The following is a 19,907-nucleotide window of genomic DNA, read 5'->3' as shown; positions in this document are numbered from 1 at the left end:
CTAGGTGGCAGCCTGAGCTGGAGTGTTCAGGTATTGTTGGGGGAGGTATTATTTTTTCCTTTTTACAAATGAGGAAACTAAGGCTCTGGGAAGTGATTTTTCCAAGGGGACAGAATTCGTAGGGGGAAGAGATAGGACAGAAACCGGCTATTAGCAAGCCATCCAAAACAACAAGCATTTATTTTAGTTCACATATATGAGGGTTGGTCTGCTTCTCAAGTCTCCATACTCTTTGACCTGTGTGGCTGCAGAGCCATGTTCTTCTCATCAAGATTCAGATGTACAGGGCTGGGGTTGTGGCTCAGTGGTAGAGCACTTGCCTTGCATATGTGGAGCACTGGGTTCCGTCCTCAGCACCACATAAATAAAATAAAGGTATTGTGTCCATCTACAACTAAAAATTAAAAAAAAACAAAAAGATTTAGAAGTACAAGAAAGTAGTTCCTTCATGCAAGCACATTTAAGCCTCTACTTGTGTAATGTCATCAAGATCCCAGTGGCCAAGACAGATTGAATGGCTGGGCTTGAAGTCAAGGGATGGGGAGATTTACTCTCACTAGAAGAAACTGCAAAGTCACACAGCACAGAGGGTAGATAGGGGGAGGCCAATAATTCAGTTAACCACAGTCTCTTTTGAAAGTTTCTCTGACCTGTATGCCATCCCGTATTATCATGTTGTCCCCAGATAAGCATATTGCTCTGAGATCATTGCTCCCAAAGCAATGATCATGCACCCACGCATTAGATAATTAATCAGGTCCTAAATTAAAAGCCTGTAATATGTCAGGTCTGGTGCAAGGCACTGGAGCAACAGGGATACTTCCTTCCTTTTGTGTCCAGCTAAGGGCACATTCCCCAGGCCATTTTCAAAATTCCTGGCCAGAGAAAGACCAGCTTGGAGGTCCTCTGAGATCACTCTTGATTTAATTTCTGCCATATAGGTGTAGAACACTATAGATCAAACTGAAATATTAGTTCCTTTCCTGTCTTTTCAAGGTGATCACAGAACTGCTAGCATCTGAGCTCACTTGGAGAAAAACATCACAGGTCTCAACCGCAGGCTCACGGTGTTGTAACTTGGGATGACAGAAAACTATCCATCTCAGTTCTGCTTTGCACAGAGTAGGCACTTGTGAACTGAGACTGTGTGTAGGATGAGCAAGAGTGGGCAGGTAGAAACTTCAACTTTCCTTAAACATAAACGTTAAAACCCTCCAAGGATATCCTCTTAGCATTACAATAATATCCAAACTCCTTGTTGTGGGTGACAGGACCTAATGTGATCTGGCCCTTGCCTACCCTGTGGTCTTATTTTCTACCACTGTCCCCTGGCACATTCTGCCACAGCCACACTATTCTTCTCCATTCCTTGAACTCTCCAAGTATGTTCCTTGCTTGCATTTGCTGATCTCTACCTGTGAAAAACCTTCCCGGCAAATCTTGCTACTTCTTGTCATTTGGGTTTTAGCTCAAAAGAACCTTCCCTGACCTCCTCATCTAAAGTAGGGCTCCCTGCACAAGATGCTTTCTATCCCATTACTCTTTATTTTTTTTTTCTTGGCATTGTTATCACCTCAAATTATTATTTTAAAAAATCTGTTTGTTTATTGTCTCCCTCCCCCACCAGGAGCGCAAGCTTCACGACGACCTATCCAGTGCCTAGCAATATATTTAGTACATAGTAAGCCCTTAGCAGTGCCTCTTTGAAAACATTGTTAATGAATGAGTGCAGAGTCAGTGCAAGTAAGAGTTGTCTTTGGGTAAACTGATCCCATAACTGGCTGCATTTCAAAGGAGAAAACTTACACCTTCAGTTCGGTAGACCCAGGGAAGCCTGACAAAAATGGAGAGGCCATTATATGTCCTGCACTTTCAATTTAACCAATTTTCTGCCTTGGCAATGACAAGTTGCAGCTCCAAAGTCATTTCGGACCAACCTTCTGATGACAGAAGACTGGAGAGCTGTAGCAGTTCCTGCTTCCTAAAATGAAAAGAGGAAGGAGAGGGTAGTTTTCCTTCCCCGAATCTGTAGGTCTTGAGGGGGGTGTGGGAGGGGGGACAGGGAGGTCCCGATGGCTCGTGATGTTCTGATGAATATTCACTAAGCCTCTGTGGGACAAATTGGGTGCAAGCTCTCTGAATCCTGCCTTGGTGACTGCATTACCATCAGAGGAAAGTTGACAGCTGTTGCTGATTAAAACATTTCCAACTGCGCAATCAGAATTGCACTATTGAGATGCTAAGCGTCGATAGAAACAGCCTTTATGAATGGCTTAAACACAGTCCCTTAGAGTGATCTGTAGCCTTATTAATATATATAATTGGAAATCACTTTGCAATCATGAATGAATCATTCCTCACAATCATTCCCTGGGAGAGACAACCTTGGGGATTCGCCTTTCTCAGACAAGGGAGGAAGAGATTTGGGGCCATGTTTCTTTGCACTTAGATTCTCCAACAAGAGATGTCAGGGTATCTAACTTCCAGAAATCCCCTTGGGTAAAAATATACATCTATTATTCCAAGGATCCTCCTTTTTGGTCAGTCTCTCTACCACCCCCCCCTCCTTTTTTTTCCAACAGGGGCAGGGACCCTCCCCATTTCCTTCCTCTTTATTACAGGTGGTTGGGCCTGGTTAATAGGGCTCACTCTGTGCTAGTGTTTACTGTTGGTGGTTGTATCAGATTTTGCTCTTGCAGCTTCCTTGAAGCAGGAAGATCAGGGTCATAATGCAGTATCTATAGTCTGCAAACCTAAAAAAAGCTTAAAAATCCCCAAATTTCTATATAATTCACCAGATAACAAAATCTATCCTGAGTTGAACTCATTTGGTGGCAAAATTTGAACTAAACTTGTATTAAGCTATTTATAGTTTTTGTGCCAATTAAAGGAAAATATTGTGCATTCCAATCCAGAAATACAGAATTTGATTATGGAGTGCCCATTCCAACTTTGCTGAAAGAATCACATAAAATGTGTAGTATGTAGTATGTAGGACCTTTCAAACATACGATGCATTCTGAATTCCAAAATATATTTAGCCCCAGGGATTTTGGATGGGGGCTTATCCATTTACAGTGGGGAGTGGAGCTGGGAAAAGGTACAAAGAAGCTGCACCATCCGAGGGGTGATAGGACACAATTGCTTTCCTTTGCTCTCCAGGGAGAGGGAGTCTCCAGGAGAGGGAATATCCTTCACTGGCTCCCCTGTGTTCCCTGCCAGTCCCTGCCTCTGTGATTTCTGCTCTATATTTTTGCTGGTCATCTGCCTTTTAAGTCATAACAGCTGTTTGTTCCTTTCCAGTGGTGGGCTTTGGTATGGACCCTGACCTTCAGATGGATTTTATCACCGAACTTGATCTTGTGAATACCACCTTTGGAGTCACGCAGGTGTCTGGACTGCACAATGCTAGCAAAGCATTTTTATTTCAAGGTAAGGGCACTTTCTCCTTTGTATGGGGCAGAGGTCAGAAAGGAGGGCTGATCTGGGAGTGCTCATCTGGTGTGTGAATCGCCTTTGCTATTTTCTTTGTGTAATTGTCCTGAAGAGTATTCAAATAGATATGCAGTGTTCTGAGAGTGGGAGGAGGCACTAGGGGGCGTGGTGGTAAAATATTTGGTTTGGTAGTGAAGTGTTTCTCTGGGGATTTTGGTGGGGATCTAAAGGGGAATTAATTTGCAAAACCCTTGAGAACTGTTGGCCAGTCATGCACTTTTTTCCCCCCAGGGCATATCTCCAGTTGTTATCTCTGGCTTTACTTATATCTATGCACATATCACTCATCTCATGGATAGACTGTGAGCACAGAGGATGTTTTATGGCTGCATTCTCTTTGGGGTGTAGCTTAGTTGGCTCTGCCATCTATAAACTTGATTACAATTTATTAAATTTTTTAAGTATTTGAAAAGTCAGTATATTATGATTCTTAAAAGCATGGGCTTTGGCACTCTACTGCGGGGGTTCAGCTTCCAGCCCTACTTCTGATTTGCTTTGAGATTTTGGGCAATTACGTAGCTTGATTATGCCTCAGTGTCCTCACCTAAAATAATAGACCCTTGTAATAGCTACCTCATGGGGCTGTTACTAGGATTAAAGGAGTTAGTCTATTAAAGTGATTACTGCAATTTCTGATATGTAGTAAATGCTTGATAAGCACTAGGGATCATTTTGAAATTCCTTCTACATACTAGGCAATGTGCTAATAGCAGGGTTACCAGTTAGAGTAAGTAAGATAGATGCAGCCCCTGCTCTAAGATATAATGAAGGAAACAATCACCGCACAGGTCATTATTGAATCAAAATGCCTATACTTACAATGAAGGTGATAACCAGGCTGCCAAAAAGAGAGTAATAGAGGAAGATTTGATTTAACTGGAGTAGTAGATGGTGGCAGAGAAAGGCTACCTTGAAAAAGTGGCATGTCAGCAGAGACTTGAAAAATGAATAAAAAGCCTGGTATAGGAAGGGGTGGGGCTCAGAGCATTCTGGGCAGAGGAAATAATATGTAAGAAGGTCTTAAGGTAGAGACCAAGAGAAAGAGGTCTAGCATGGCTGAATGGTGGCAAGTCGTTGCTGAGGAAGTCACAGGCCAGGTTACACTGGATATTCTGCTGATATGCACAGGTTTGAGTGGACTGATGATTTATGGCCAGTGTCCATTCTGATAGGTAGGAGGCTATGTACTTGTTATTAAGTGTTGTAAATATCACCCCTGCCTGTAGGCCACATTAATGGTTTTGTACTTTACTCTCACAGTGGGGGTGAGGGCTTTGTTAGGTTAAAGTAGAAAAATGAACTGGTCAGATATGGTAGAGAGGTGGATTGAATATTTCTCTATGCAAATGCCTGGCAGGGTTCGTTTAACTCAGCCTTTTATGAAAATGACAAAAGGATTTCTTTAGAATAACTGAACCAACATTATGGAACAAGATTTGCATATTCACTGTGTAGACAACTTAAGGCTTGTTAATGATATATTGCAAATCTGCATGTATTGTATAATGACATGTAACAAGACTACAGATATGTTAATTTTCTTGCTAAAGAGAGAAGTATTTAAGCTGGGTATGGTTAAGAGAATATAGACTTGGTTACTTTTCTCTTTGCATTGTACAAGGTCTGTTCTGTCACTGTTGAGTGTTCATGCCATTCTTGATCCTAGTAAGGCTGCTATGAAAATTTGGCTTCAGGAGGGCAGGGGTCTTGCTGATCTAGATAATTCTAGGTTCTCAGAGCCTACTATTGCACATAGTATGTAGTAAGTCATTAATAAGATTTTTGAAATAAAATTTCCTCTGCCTTGTCTACCCTATAAGAGACTTGCCCCTGCTTATCCGTCACTTATGCTTTTATTCCACAAGTGTGGGCACCCAAGGTTGGACCTCTGCTTTGTAATCTGTATGTTCTCTAATTTGGCAACTGCTTCTGGGATGTCTGCTACGATAACAACTGGGAGGGATTTTCAGCTTCTTTGGGGGGAAAAGTAACTTTGCTTTAGGAGTTTGGGGAGGCCTTTCCCTATATTCTTATCTCTTGTGATTATACTGCGCCCACCTGGATCATCCAAAATAATTTCCTCATCTCAAGATCTGTAATTTGATCACAACTGCAAGATCCCTTTTATCATATGAAGTGACATATTCACAGGTCATAGTGATTAGCTCATGGACATCTTTGGGGAGCCATTATTTTGCTTACCACAATGTCTGCTCTCTGGCCCCCAAAGCTCCATGTCTTCTCACTTGCAAAATACATTGACTCCATCCCAATACCTTCAAAAGTTTTAATTATTACAGCCTGACTTATTTCACTTAATAAAATGTCCTCCAGCTCTAAATCTAAAATCTCCTCTAATCTCATCAGCTGAAAAAAGTTCCAGATTTCATAATCTAAATAATTTAAGTCAGGTGTGGAACTCATTGTGGGAAAAATTCGCCTCCCATCTTTAGATTGCAAAACTAGAAAATAGCTCATCTGTTTCCAAAAGGCAATGGTAGGACAGGTGTAGAACACCGGTTACAGACATTCCTGTCTCAAAGGGGAGGGAATGGAAAGAAGAAAGGGGTCACCAGGGCCAAGCAATTTTGAAATTCCATAGTGCAAACTCCACTGTTTCAAGGCTTGGGAATAACTCCTGGTCTTGTGTGCTTGTGGCTTATTCCTCGGAGACATCGTTCCTTTTGCATGACGACAGCATGGGTATGCACTCAAGTAGTTTCTTCAGCCTGCTGCCTGCTGACTGAATTTTGCTGGGGGTGGGGGGTGGGGGTGGTGGTGGTGCAGTTATCAGCTCTCTTTCATTTTGTCCTTTCTCTGCTCCCTTCAGTTCAAGTTGGCTATTTTTCTGTGGATATAAAATTCCCAAGAATGTTTTAAAAAACATAGCTTTATTTTTGAGCGATACAAAGTGATTGTGCAAATTTATGGGGTACGACGTTATATATCAGTATTGTAAACAACGTGTAAAGAGCAGATCAGGGTTATTGACGTAAACATTGCCTCAAATACTTATCATTTCTTTGTTTCAGGAACATTCAAAATCCTCTCTACTAGCTCTTTTGAAATAATTAATTACTGCCAACCCTAGTTATCCTGCTGTGCTATAGAAAATTAGAGGTGATTTCTCCTCTTAGGCAACCTGAACACATCAACCATCCTCTCTCTCCATCCCGCCCTCCCCCATGTTCTTCCCAGGTGCTGAAAACCACTCTTCTATTCTTTATTTCTATGAGATCAACTTTCTAGCTTCTGCACTTAAGGGAGACCACGTGGTATTTGTCTTTCTGTGCCTGACTTATTTCACTTAATAAAATGTCCTCCAGTTTCACCCACGTTGCTTCAGATGACAGAATTTTATTCTTTTATAAGGGAATAATATTCCATTGTGTATATGTACTGCATTTTCTTTATCCATTCATCTGTTGATGAACACTTAGTATTTTGGTCAGCTTTTTCACTGCTGTGGCTAAAAGACCTGACAAGAACAATTAGAGGAGGAAAAATTTATTTTGAGGCTCATGGTTTCAGACGTCTCAGTTCATGATAGCGGATACCATTGCTCTGGGCCCAAAGTGAGGCAGAATATCATAACAAAAGAGTATGGTGGAGGAAAAGTGGCTCAGGATATGGAACCAGGAGGGAGGGACGGAGGGAGAGAGTAACAGTGGGGGAGGGGCAGGGATGGATCCACTCTCCAGGGACAAAATATATACCCCAAAGACTTATCCCTAAGGACCCACCTTCTCCAGCCATACCCTACCAGCCTACAGTTGTTACCGCCCAGTTAATTCCTATCAGGGAATTAATTTGATGATTAGGTTAAAATTCTCATAACCTAATCATTTTGCCTCTAAACTTTCTTGCATTGTTTTACACATGAATATTTGGTGGGGGGCACCTAATATCTGAACCATAACACCTAGTTGATTCTGCACCTTGGCTGTTGTGAACAGTGATGCAATAAACATGTGAATGCAGATGTTTCTTTGACATACTGACTCTGTTTCATTTGTGTATATACTTAGTAGAGTGATTTCTGGATCACAGGACAGTTCTATTTCTAGTTTGTTTGCTTTGTTTTTTGGAGATGAGTTTTGCTATGTTGCCCAGGTTAGTCCGGAACTCCTGGGTTCGAATGATCCTCCTGCCTCAGCCTCCTGAAGAGGTGAGACTATAGGCATATATTGTTGAGTCAGGCTTATTTCTAGTTTTTTGAAGAACTTCTATAACATTTCCCATAATGGATGTACTGATTTGTAGTCTCACCAACACTGTACAAGAGTTCCCTTTTCTTTGCATCCTTACCTACTTTAGTATTTTTGTCTTTTTTTGACAGCTGTTCTAATGGAGGTGAGATGATGGTCACTATGATATTGATTTGCATTTCTCTGATGATTAGTGATGTTGAGAATTTTTCCATATACTTGCTGGATATTTATATGTCTTCTCCTCCTCCTTTTCCTCCTTCTGACTGAACCCTGGGCCTCACACATGCTAGACCACTGAGCTACATCTAAACTCTTGTTTATCTTCTTTTAATAAATGTCTATTTAGGTCACTTACCCGTGTTAAAATCAGATTCTTAAAAAAATTGTTTGAGTTACTTATATATTCTGGACCTTGATCTTTTCCTTGTTAGATAAATATTTCTTCCATTCTTCAGGTTGGTTCTTCAGGTTGGTTTCCTTGTTATGCAAAAGCTTTTTAGTTTGAGGTCATCCAATTTTTCAATTTTTGTTTTTGTCTCAGGTGCTTTTGGGGTCTTATCCACAAAATCCAATGCCCTGAAGCATTTTAGTTATCTTTTTTTCTGTTCCAATGCCCCGAGGCATTTTACTTATCTTTTTTTCTGTTAGTTTCATAGTTTTGAGTCTTTCATTTAAGTCTGACTGATTTTGGTGAGAGGCCGGGGGTCTAGTTTAATTTTTTTTTTTTTTGCATATGGATATCCAATTTTCTAGGATCATTTATTGAATAAAATTTCTTTTCTCCAATGTATGTTTGTCAAAAATCAACTGATACAGATATGGGGATTTGTTTCTGGCCTCTCTGTTCTGATCCATGGGTCTATGTGTGTGTGTTTTATGCCAGTGCTGTGCAGTTTTGGTTAATATTGCTTTTAGTCTGTTGAACATTCTCAAGAATATTGCAGGTCTTCTGTCCACTGGACAAGAGGCTCCTCCATAGATCCTCCCCATCTCTGTTTCTGACCACTGTTGAGATGGTTGAGGGAACCCAGGAACCACACATTTTATCTTTTCAAAGAGCTCTCTGGGTAATTGATTTTTCTGGTGTTTTGATCATTTCAAGCCACTGGCAACAGATTGTTCAGTTACAGCCCTGACTTTCTCTCTGGAGAAGGCTTTCCTAATGACGTCCTAATTTTCTTTTCTTTAAATACTTTTTTTAGTTGTAGTTGGACACCATACTTTCATTTTATTTATTTATTTTGGTGCAGTGCTGAGGATTGAAGCCAGCACCTCACACCTGCTAGGCTCTACCACTGAGCCACAACCCGAGCCCCTAATTTTATTTTCTTTTGCAAGGTGGCCAGGCTTGGAATTTCCCAAATCGTTGCGTCCTGATTCCTTTCTGCTTAAACCATTCTTCCTCAATATCTCTCTTTCTTCTTACATTTGGCTATAAGTCGTAAGAAGAAATTAGGCTACACCTTTAACACTTTGCTCCGGAATGTCTTCAACTGAATGTTTATGTTCATCATTTACAAGTTTTGTTTCTCACCTGGCTGCAGGACAAAATTCAACTAAACTTTCTGCCACTGGGTAGAAAGGATTCCCTGTTTTCTGGTTTCCAAGAATATGTCCCTCATTTCCTTTTAAGATGGCACTTTTAACACCCTTGTTCTGTTAGCAGTCAGTTCACCATGACTTAAATGCTCTTTATGATGATACAGGCTTTCTCTGCCATGCTCTTCACTATTTCTACGGAAGGCATTGTAGCTTATTTCTACCATGTTCTTCAAAAGTTTTCTAGGCTCTGCCTATGACCCAATGTTAAAGCCTCTTCATATTTTCATGTATTTGTTTTAGCAGTACCCTACTTCCAGGTAGATGAAATTAAAATTTTTCCTATTGCTGCTATATATAACCAATCGCCACAAACTTGGCAAATTAGAATGAATTTATTATCTTACAGTTTTGGAGGTCGTAATTTCAAATGAGCTTTAGGGGGCTAAAATCAATTATCCTGCTGGCTCTACACGATCATTGGTCAACCCTTCTTTGGGTTCCAGAAGCTGCTGCATTCCTTGGCTTGTGGCTGCGTCATTTCAGTGTTTGCTTCTGTTGTTACCCTTCCTTTCTCTGCTTCTCTCATCGTATTATTTTCCCTGACACTGACCTTCTGCCTCCCCTTTTCCCTCATAAGGATCATTGTGATTATACTGGGCTCGCGCAGTTAGTCCAGGGTAACAGCCTCATCTCAAGACTCATAACTTAAATCACATTTGCAATGTCTCTTTTACCATGAATGGCAACACATTTATAGGTTCTGGAAATTAAAACTTGTATATCTTTGGTGGACTATTATTCTGGCTCCCCATTGTTGAGTAGAAATATGAACACTATAATGTATCCTGAGTACTTCAATTAAATCTTCCTTTCCAGTGCAGTACCATTCAGTAGAATTATATTCCGAGCTGTGACTTTAAGTCTTGCAGGAGCCACATCGAACAAGCAAAAAGGGACCGGTGAAATTAAATGTATATTTTATTTAAAAATATTATCATAATCAATGGCCAATACAAAAAATTAATAATATTTTATATTTATTAAACAAATAATATTCAAAATCACTGTGTATTTTGCACTTCAGACACATCTCAATTTAGATGCTAAATTTTCATTTGCAATAGTTGTTATACATTTATATTTGGTGTAGTAAAAAAAAAGCAGGTTCACCAAATTATTCTGTGCAGACTAAATTAAGTATTAGATCAAAACTTAAGCAGCTTTAGTGAGGTATAATTGATTTACAATAAACTGTGCATATTCCAAGAGTATAATGTGGTAACTTGACATATGAATACACCTGTGTAACCATCCCCACAATCAAGGTAATAAACAGAGTTATCTTCACAAACTCTCCTCTTTAATTCCTTCCATATGTCTCTCCCAATCTCCATTCCCAGGAACTCCTGATCTGCTTTCTGTTACTATAGATCAATTTATGTTTTCTAGACTCTTATATAAATAGAAACATGCAATATGTACTTTTTTGGTCTGAATTGTTTCACTTATTATAGATAATTTGAGATTTATACAGTGTGTAAGCATATAAAATGCTTTTCTTATAGGAAATTTATAGTTGGGTCTTCCTTTTTACTTTTTAAGTCAATAAGACAATTTTATTCTTTTAACCAAGGTATTTAGACTATTTACATTAAATATGATTGTTGACATGGTTATATTTAAATTTATCTTCTTGCTATTGGTTTTCTACCTGTCCCATCTATTCTTTTTTCTTTTTCCCTCTTTCTGCCTTCTTTTTGAATTAAGTGAATTTTTTTTGTGTGTGTGATTTCATGTTTTCTCTTTTGTTGGTTTAGTACTTAAAACTTTTTGTTTTGCTCTTTTAGTGATTGCTTCAGGGCATATGGCATCTACCTCTAATTTATCATGATCTAACTTCACATGACATGGTACCACTTTATGTATAAGAATATTTCAGTTGTATATTTTCGTCTTCTTGACCTTTGTCCTTTTGCCACACATTTTACTTTTGCTTGTATAATAAACTCCAGGCTACATTGTTATTATTTTTATTTAATTAGTCAATTATCTTTTAAACACATTTACATAATAAGAAAACCTATTATATGTTTATGATTACCCATGTAGTTACTGTTTTCTTTTATTCCCTGTGTAAATCTGTATTTCCATCTGGTATTATTCTCATCCTGCCTAAAGGACTTCTTTTAACATTTCACAGAGTTCAGGCTAGCTGGTGATGTATACTCTTTCAGATTTTTTACGTCTGAAAAAGGTCTTTAGCTTTCAATCTTGAAAATATTTTTGCTGAGTACAGAATTAGGAGTTGATGGTTTTTTTTTTCCTTTCATACTTTTAAAGATGTCTTCTCACTTACATTGTTCCCAGCTGAAAATCCATTGTCTTATTTCTCTGTAGATAATGTAACTGTGTTCCCTTTGCTTGCTACTTGTTTATTTATTTTTAAATTTCTTCTAATTAGTTATACATGACAGTAGAATGCACTTTGATACATCATATATGAATGGAGTATAATTTCTTATTCTGCTGGTTGTACATGATGTCGGATCTCACGGTTTGTACGGTTATATATGTACATAGGGTAAAGTCTGATTCATTCTACTATCCTTCTTACCCCGATATCAACTTACCTCGCTTCACTTCCCTCTACTTAATTTGGGGTAGCTTCTATTCTTCCCTAGTGCCTCCCCCTGACCCATTGTGAGTTAGCATCTGTATATCAGAGAAAACATTTGGCCTTTGGTTTTTTTTGGGATTGGCTTATTTCCCTTAGCATGATATTCTCCAGTTCCATCCATTTACCTGCAAATGCCATAATTTTATTCTCTTTTAATGTTGAGTAACATTCCATTGTGTGTATGTACCATAGTTTCTTTATCCACTCGTCTATTGAAGGGCATCTAGGTTGCTTCCACAGTTTAGCTATTGTGAATTAAGCTGCTAAAAACATTGGTGTGGCTTCGTTACTATAGTATGATGATTTTAAGTCCTTTGAGTATAGGCTGGGAAGTGGGATAGCTGGGTCAAATGATTCCAAGCTTTTTAAGGAATCCTCATACTGCTTTCCAATTTGCAGCCCTGCCAGTAATGTATGAGTGTGCCTTTCCCCCCACATCCTTGCTAACATTTATTATTGTCTGTTTTCTTGATAATTGCCATTCTGACTGGCGTGAGATGAAATCTTGGAGTAGTTTTGATTTGCATTTCTCTAATTACTAGAAATGTTGAACATTTTGTCATATATTTGTTGATCAAATGTATATCTTCTTCTGAGAAGTGTCTGTTCAGCTCCTTAGCCCATTTATTGATTGGGTGGTTTGTTTTTTTGGTATTAAGTTCTTTGAATTCTTTATATATCCTGGAGATTAGTGCTCTATGTGACATGTGTGTGGCAAAAATTTGCTCCCAAAATGTAGGCTCTCTCTTTACTTCATTGATTGTTTCTTTTGCTGAGAAGAAGCTTTTTAGTTTGGGTACATCTGTTTATTAATTCTTGATTTTATTTCTTGTGCTCTAGGAGTCTTGTTAAGGAAGTTGGGGCCTAGTCCAATGTGATGAAGATTTGGGCCTACTTTTTTCTCTATTAGGCTCAGGGTCTGTGGTCTAATTCCTAGATCCTTGATCCACTTTGAGTTGAGTTTTATGCATGGTGAGGGGTTTATTTTCATTTTGTTGTATATGGATTTCCAGTTCTCCCAGCACCATTTGTTGAAGAGGCTATATTTTTTTCCAATGTATGTTTTTGGTGCCTTTGTCTAGTATGAGATAACTGTATTTATGTGGGTCTGTCTCTGTGTCTTCTATTCTGTACCGTTGGTCTGCATGTCTGTTTTGGTGCCAATACCTCATTCCCTCTAAAAACTGGAACACGACAGGGATGCCCTCTTTCACCACTTCTAATCAACATAGTTCTTGAAACTCTAGCCACAGCAATTAGACAGACAAAAGAAATTAAAAGGATACAAATATGAAAAGAAGAATTCAAACTATCATTATTTGCTGATGACATGATTCTGTACTTAGAAGATACAAAAAACTCCACCAGAAAAACTTTTAGAATTAATTAATGAATTCAGCAAAGTAACAGGATATAAAATCAATACCCATAATCACATGCATTTTTATACATCAGTGATGAATCCTCTGAAAGGGAAATTAGGAAAACTACTCCATTCACAATAGCCTCAAACAAAACAAAACAAAACGAAGCAAAACAAACAACAACAACAACAAAAAACCCTAAAACCTTGGGAATCAACTTAACAAAAGAGATGAAAGAAATCTACAAAACTATAGAATACTAAAAAAAGAAATTGAAGACTTTAGAAGATGGAAAGATCTCCCATGCTCTTGGATAGGCAAAATTAATATTGTCAAAATGGCCATACTACCCAAAGCGCTATACAGATTCAATGGGATTCCAAATAAAATTCCATGGTAGTCAGGCACGGTGGCACACGCCTGTAATCCCAGTAGCTTAGGAGGCTGAGACAGGAGGATTGCAAGTTCAAAGCCAGCCTCAGCAATGGTGAGTTGCTAAGCAACTCAGTGAGACCCTGTCTCTAAATAAAATACAAAATAGGGCTGGGGATGTGACCCAGTGGTCAAGTACCCCTGAGTTCAATCCCTAGTACCAAAAAAAAAAGCATTTCCCATCGTCATTCCTTATAGAAATAAGAAAAAGCAATCATGAATTCATTTGGAAAAATAAGAGACCCAGAATAGCCAAAGCAATACTTAGCAAGAAGAGTGAAGGAAGAGGCATCACAATATAAGAATAAACTATACTACAAAGCTATAGTAACAAAAATGGTATGATATAGGCACCAAAATAGACATGTAGACCAATGGTTCAGAATAGTAGACACAGAGACAAAACCACATAAAAACAGTTGTGTGTTATTTTTGATTATTTCTGTTTCTATGCCTTCAAGGTAAATAACTTTTCTTTTGCTTTCTTGTTGTTAATACCATTCCGTGTTTTATGTCATGTATTGTGGTTTTATCTCTATAAGTTCTGTTTGACTCCTAAAACATCTTCCATGTCTCTATTTAACCCTTTGAATATATGATATTATAACTATAACTACTGTTTAATGTTCTGGACTACAAATTGTAATAATTGTGCCAGTGCTGTATAAGTTTTAATTGATGGATTGAGTTTATCCTTATTATCTCTTCCTTGCCTGCTTGGTAATTTTTAATTGAATGCTAGTCATTGTGAATATTGTCTTGTTTGAATTCAGTCAATCTTTCTTTCTTTCTTTGCATGTGTGTGTTATAAAAATTCTTGAGTTTTGTGTTAGGACTTAAGTAAGTCATCAGAATACAATTTTATTATTTTTATTCTTTTTAGTTACACATGACAATAGAGTATATTTTGACATTTATACAAATACGGAGTGATCTTATTCTAATTAGGATTCTAGTCTTATGGTTGTACATGATGTGGAGATTCACTATTGTGTATTTATATATGTACATAGGAAGCTTATGTCAGATTCATTCCACTGTCTTTCCTATTTCCTGCCTTCCTCCCTTCCCTTTATTCCCCATTGTCTAATCTACTGAATTTCTATTCTCCCCCTACCTTCCTTGTTGTGTGTTAGCATCCACATATCAGAGAGAACATTTGACCTTTTTTGGGGGATTGGCTTATTTCACTTAGCATAATAATCTCCAGATCCATCCATTTTCTGGAAAATGTCATAAAGTCATTCTTTTTCATGCTGAGTAATATTCTATTGTGTATATATACCACATATCCATTCATCCGTTGAAGGGCACCTAGGTTGGTTGCATATCTTAACTATTGTGAATATTGAGCTGCTATAAATGTTGATGTGGCTGCATCACTTGTAGTATAACTGTTTTTAAGTCCTTTGGGTAAATACCAAGGAGTAGGAAAGCTGGGTCAAATGGTGATTCCATTTCAAGTTTTCTGAGGAATTTCCATACTGCTTTCCTGCCACAGTCTGGCTGGGCACAAATGCTGCAGTCTGGCTGGGCACACAATCACGAGCCACCACACAGCTTGTAGATTCAAACAGCAACTCTTTATTCCCGAACTCACACCAGCCGTCTACAAACACGTTCTGGGGAAATCCACGTTCTCTGCCCAAATCCACCTCCACTGGGCTTCTATCTCCAAAATATACTGTCTAAATCCCGTGAGAACTCAAGGGGAACTCAGGCAGCAGGATACGCCCTATTCCCAGCAGGAATAATCTTAAACCTTAAACCTGGAACCTAAACTGGGAACGCCCTAAACACGATTATCTTAAAACCGGGAACACCCTAATCTGCTTTGGTCCTTGAGCAAGGTCACCTACATTCAATGTCACTGCAACATGTCAGCAACATGGGGTACGCTGGCAAGGAAATTGTCATACCTACTTGGCTAATGGCTCCCAGCACTTTCCAGAGAGGTCGCACCAATTTGCATTCCCACCAGCAATGTATGTGTGTACCTTTTTCCCCACATCCTTGCCAACATTAATTTTACTTGTATTCTTGATTGTTGCCATTCCGAATGGAGTGAGATGAAATCTCAGTGTAGTTTTAATTTTCATTTCTCTAATTGCCAGAGATGTTGAACTTTTTTTTATGTATTTGTTGGCCATTCTTATTTCTTCTTCTGTGGAGTGTCTGTTCAGTTCCTTTGCCCATTTACTGATTGGGTAATTGGTTTTTTGCTCTTGCTTCATGATTTTGATTGGTTTCCTTTGTTGTGAGGAAGCTTTTTAGTTTGATACCATTCCATTTATTAATTATTTTACTTCTTGTAAAATAATTAATAAATTACTTCTTGCTTCAGGAGTCTTGTTGAGGAAGTCAAATCCTAAGCTGACATGATGGAGAGTTGGGCCTGTGTTTTCTTCTAGTAGTTGCAGTGTCTTTGGTTTAATACTTAGGTCTTTGATCCACTTTGGGCTGATTTTTGTGCAGGGTGAGAGCTAGTGGTTAAATTTCATTCTGCTATACTTCACTTGGCTTTCCAGTTTTTCCAGAACCATTTGTTGAAGAGACTATCTTTTCTCCAATGTATATTTATGGCACCTTTGTCTAGTATGAGATACTTGTATTTACATGAGTTTGTCTTCGTGTCTTCTATTCTGTTCCATTGGTCTTCATGTCTGTTTTGGTGCCAATACCATGCTGTTTTGGTACTATAGCTCTGTAGTATAATTTAAGGTCTAGTGTTATGATACCGCCAGCTTCACTTTTCTCACTAAGGATTGCTTTGGCTACTCTGGGCCTCTTATTTTTCCAAATGCAATCTTAAATCCTACTTTCAAGGTTTATTGGATAGGCCCAATAAACTTTGGTTTGCTAATTGTAAAGTGAAGCTAATGATTTTCCATCTGAGGCACGATCCTCCTGCATATTCCACTCAATGCCCCATGAGACATGAGATTCTCATCTGACTGCTGGGAACAGGTACAACATGTTCCTTTTTTTTTTTTTTTTTTTAAAGAGAGAGTGAGAGAGAGAGAGGGAGAGAGAGAATTTTAATATTTATTTTTTAGTTTTTGGCAGACACAACATCTTTGTTTGTATGTGGTGCTGAAGATCAAACCGGGCCGCATGCATGTCAGGCGAGCGCGCTACCGCTTGAGCCACATCCCCAGCCCCACAACATGTTCTTGGTACAGTGTGTTTGTTAGAGACTGTTGCCTTCTGGGTGGTTCTACTCTATGGCCCGGTCTCTCCTTTCCCAATCTTAATGGCAGTATTCCCATACGTCCATATTTCTATTGCTGAGGTATTCTAGGTTTTTCCTGGCATGGTTTTCAATTTTTTTCCTTAAGCTTTGCCTCTTCCACATTTTTGGGTATTATACTAGTATCCCACTTCCAGATACGTAAAATCTGTTTGTACCTCATTGGAAAGTGTCCCCCATTGCTGATGCATAGTAAATCATCCTGCAGATCTTCAGGAAGATCCATATTCCTCTTTTCATGCTGCCGTCTCCTTTCATGTATTCTGTCCTGTGAAATCGGGGCCTTGATTGCCCAGACCACCAACTTCCTCTCCTCCACTGGGAGAGAATGCTGGGCTCTGCTAAGTTCTCCCAACCCCCAACTATGTAGCCACCTGAAAACCGTGTCAGAGTGGTGAGCTGTGGTAATTGTGGGGCTCCTCTCTTTTACAGCCTCCACCTCAAGGATCACTGCTTCTCATGGACTTGCTGTCCAGGGTCACGAAAACTGCTCTCCTCAAATATTCGCTTTAAATTTAAATTATATAATATTAAAAATCCATTACTATGCTAGCCACATTTCATTTGCCATATGTGACTCAAGATGACCCTAGTGGACAGAAAGGCTCTAGAGAGGCTCAGAGGTTTTCTGCTTCACCACAGCTCTGCCAACACGGAAGGTCTTATCTTCCAAGGTTAGTGCATGAGGGAAACTAGCAGGCTGCTTATACTACCTCAAAGTCCATCCCTTTACTCATTGATAAAATGGGGATAGGAAGAATACCCACTATATACGGTGGTAGTCAGGATGGGATCCATTAATACATATCAAGTGCTGGAACTGAACTTGGTACATGGGGAGGGCTCATTAAATATGTTTATACATTTTAAAGTGATAGGGTATAGCTTTGGCTTTTTCCATGTGTCTCATCTGTCTTGTGTCTTATTAATGCTATATTTTAACCTGTAGAGGTGGAGTAGGATAATGGAAAAAGTGGGAAATTGTGGAGGGGCAGAAGATTAGAGTTGAGCACACTCTGTATTAATTTATCGCATCTTCACTTTAACCATATGGAGTCAGTTCTATTATTACTCCTTTTTATCAATGAGTAAATGGAAGAATTTTGAGGCAATAGTTAAGGGTGCCAATAGATATGTCTCCTATGGTCTTCTGGCCTCAGTTTCACTGTCTGGAAAGGGGAAGAATGCACCAATTTTAAGAATTAAATTACAATGTATAGGAGAACACTTAGAAAAAAAACATAAAGCCTAAAAGATAAGTTCATTATTCTTTCCTTAATTAATTTGTTTTTTTCTCACATTTCACTATCCCTTGTCCAGCTATGAGTTGATGCATGTTCAGGAAATGAAAACCTTCATTTCAATGCTAGCCTATTAATAATGTTAATAAATTTAAATAGAAAGCTCATTTAACTGGAAGCACTAGCTATAAAGCCTGATAGGGTTCATTGTGGGGTTAGCCAGCTTGTTAGAATTATCTTGGTTGCTGCTTTGTATAGTGCAAAGAATAGAATCAGCATGATTTTTACTCTCTTCTTGCTTGAAACAAATTTTATTTCATTAGGGATTGAGGTTGTTGTGGGGAGAAGAATGATTGTCTATGTTTAAGACTGCCGTAGATCTTCTCAAAGCTGAAAAAAAAATTGTAAATACCAACATCAGAGTACTTCAGCTTTGCTCTGAATGGGACTCAGAGAAGAGCTGAGAGTTGGAGAATGGTTCTCCCTAACAGGATCTTAGAATTAAGTAGTTGGGAGGATCTGTCCCTTGGTGCTTCATTTACAAAAGTAAATTGGAATATGCATGAGTGAAAATCCTTTAATATGTTACTTTTCTTTTTCTGCTTAGGAAAGTGTTCCTTTTCAGGAGTTCTGTGTCAGAGAGTTTCTAAAGAAAGAATAATGTCTTTCAAGTACCTTGTTTTATGTGACAAGATAGAACAAAACCTAATACAGGCTACTTCCGGGGAAGATTCAGGCATTTAGCACTTATTTGCATTCTAGGCTTTGAGCTGGACATTGTGTAAGACCCAGATGAATAAGGCAAAGAAGACAGCCCTCAGGAGGTTACTGTGACCTCAGATCCTCTAATGCAGAGGAGAAGAGAACTAGCCTTGCAGTTGGGTTTGGGAAAAGTTCTGAGAGAGGTATTTCTTCTTATGGGATGACCTGGAGAAGACTTCCAGAGAGGGCATCTGAAGCCGACCTTGAAAGACAGGAATTAAATATGTTGTTTCTGTTTCACCGGAGCATTGCCCATGTGTAATCATTTTCACAAAATGGTGCTGGAGGCTTAAACTATAGCTCTTAATGCTTAGAAAATTTGAGTAAGATGGAGTTACCCAAAGGGTTTGTTTAATGTCGATCTTCCAGATTTCCCGCCACCCACTGTTGCCCAAGTCTGAATTGTTTTTTCTGTTGATTGGATACGCCTAGTCGCTAATTACCTCTGGGAGCATTTACAAGTCAACCTCACTTTGAGTGGAGTGATTTAGTATAACTTTGCATTTAATCAATTAGTGGAGTGATTCAATTCACATACCAGTGTCTCCCCAAATATAGGTATTTTTGCTCTTGCCAAATAAAAACTCAAGCAAGCTGCGAGTGGGTTTTCAAGTCCCTCTCCGGGGCAAATTAACACCTGCACTGGCTTATCCTGGAAAATTGTTAGATGGCTGTGTGACTAAATGTATATCATAGAGTAAATGAACTCTATATTTATTCCCCAAATCAGCACACTTCCAACATCTGCACTGAAATCTATTCTCTCCGTCATGCTTCTTCTCCCATCCCATAGTACACCAAGGACAGCAGATACGGAGAGAAACATGATGTGAAACAATAAGAATTCTTCTAGGAACTATTAGGTAGATGAGCCAATTCATGCGAACAAATTGACCTTGGGCAAATTACTTAACCTTATGGAATTTGTTTTCT

General features: G+C 38.8%; 1 protein-coding gene across 2 annotated transcripts in view; it reads left to right on the top strand.

Moving 5' to 3' along the window:
* Nucleotides 1-19,907, top strand: part of Nell1 (neural EGFL like 1) — an 840,108-nt gene that overhangs the window by 4,323 nt on the left and 815,878 nt on the right. For both annotated transcript variants that reach the window (XM_058576884.1, XM_046438336.2), the window contains exon 2: nt 3,304-3,432. In XM_058576884.1, coding sequence (XP_058432867.1) covers nt 3,304-3,432 — 129 coding nt within the window. The remainder of the gene's footprint in view (nt 1-3,303; nt 3,433-19,907) is intronic.

The sequence above is a fragment of the Marmota monax genome, unplaced genomic scaffold, assembly GCF_021218885.2.
Source record: "Marmota monax isolate L192 unplaced genomic scaffold, Marmota_monax_Labrador192_F-V1.1 WCK01_AAM20220418_F8-fsc00061, whole genome shotgun sequence".
Taxonomy (NCBI): domain Eukaryota; kingdom Metazoa; phylum Chordata; class Mammalia; order Rodentia; family Sciuridae; genus Marmota; species Marmota monax.
This window is presented reverse-complemented; position numbering and strand designations above follow the sequence as displayed.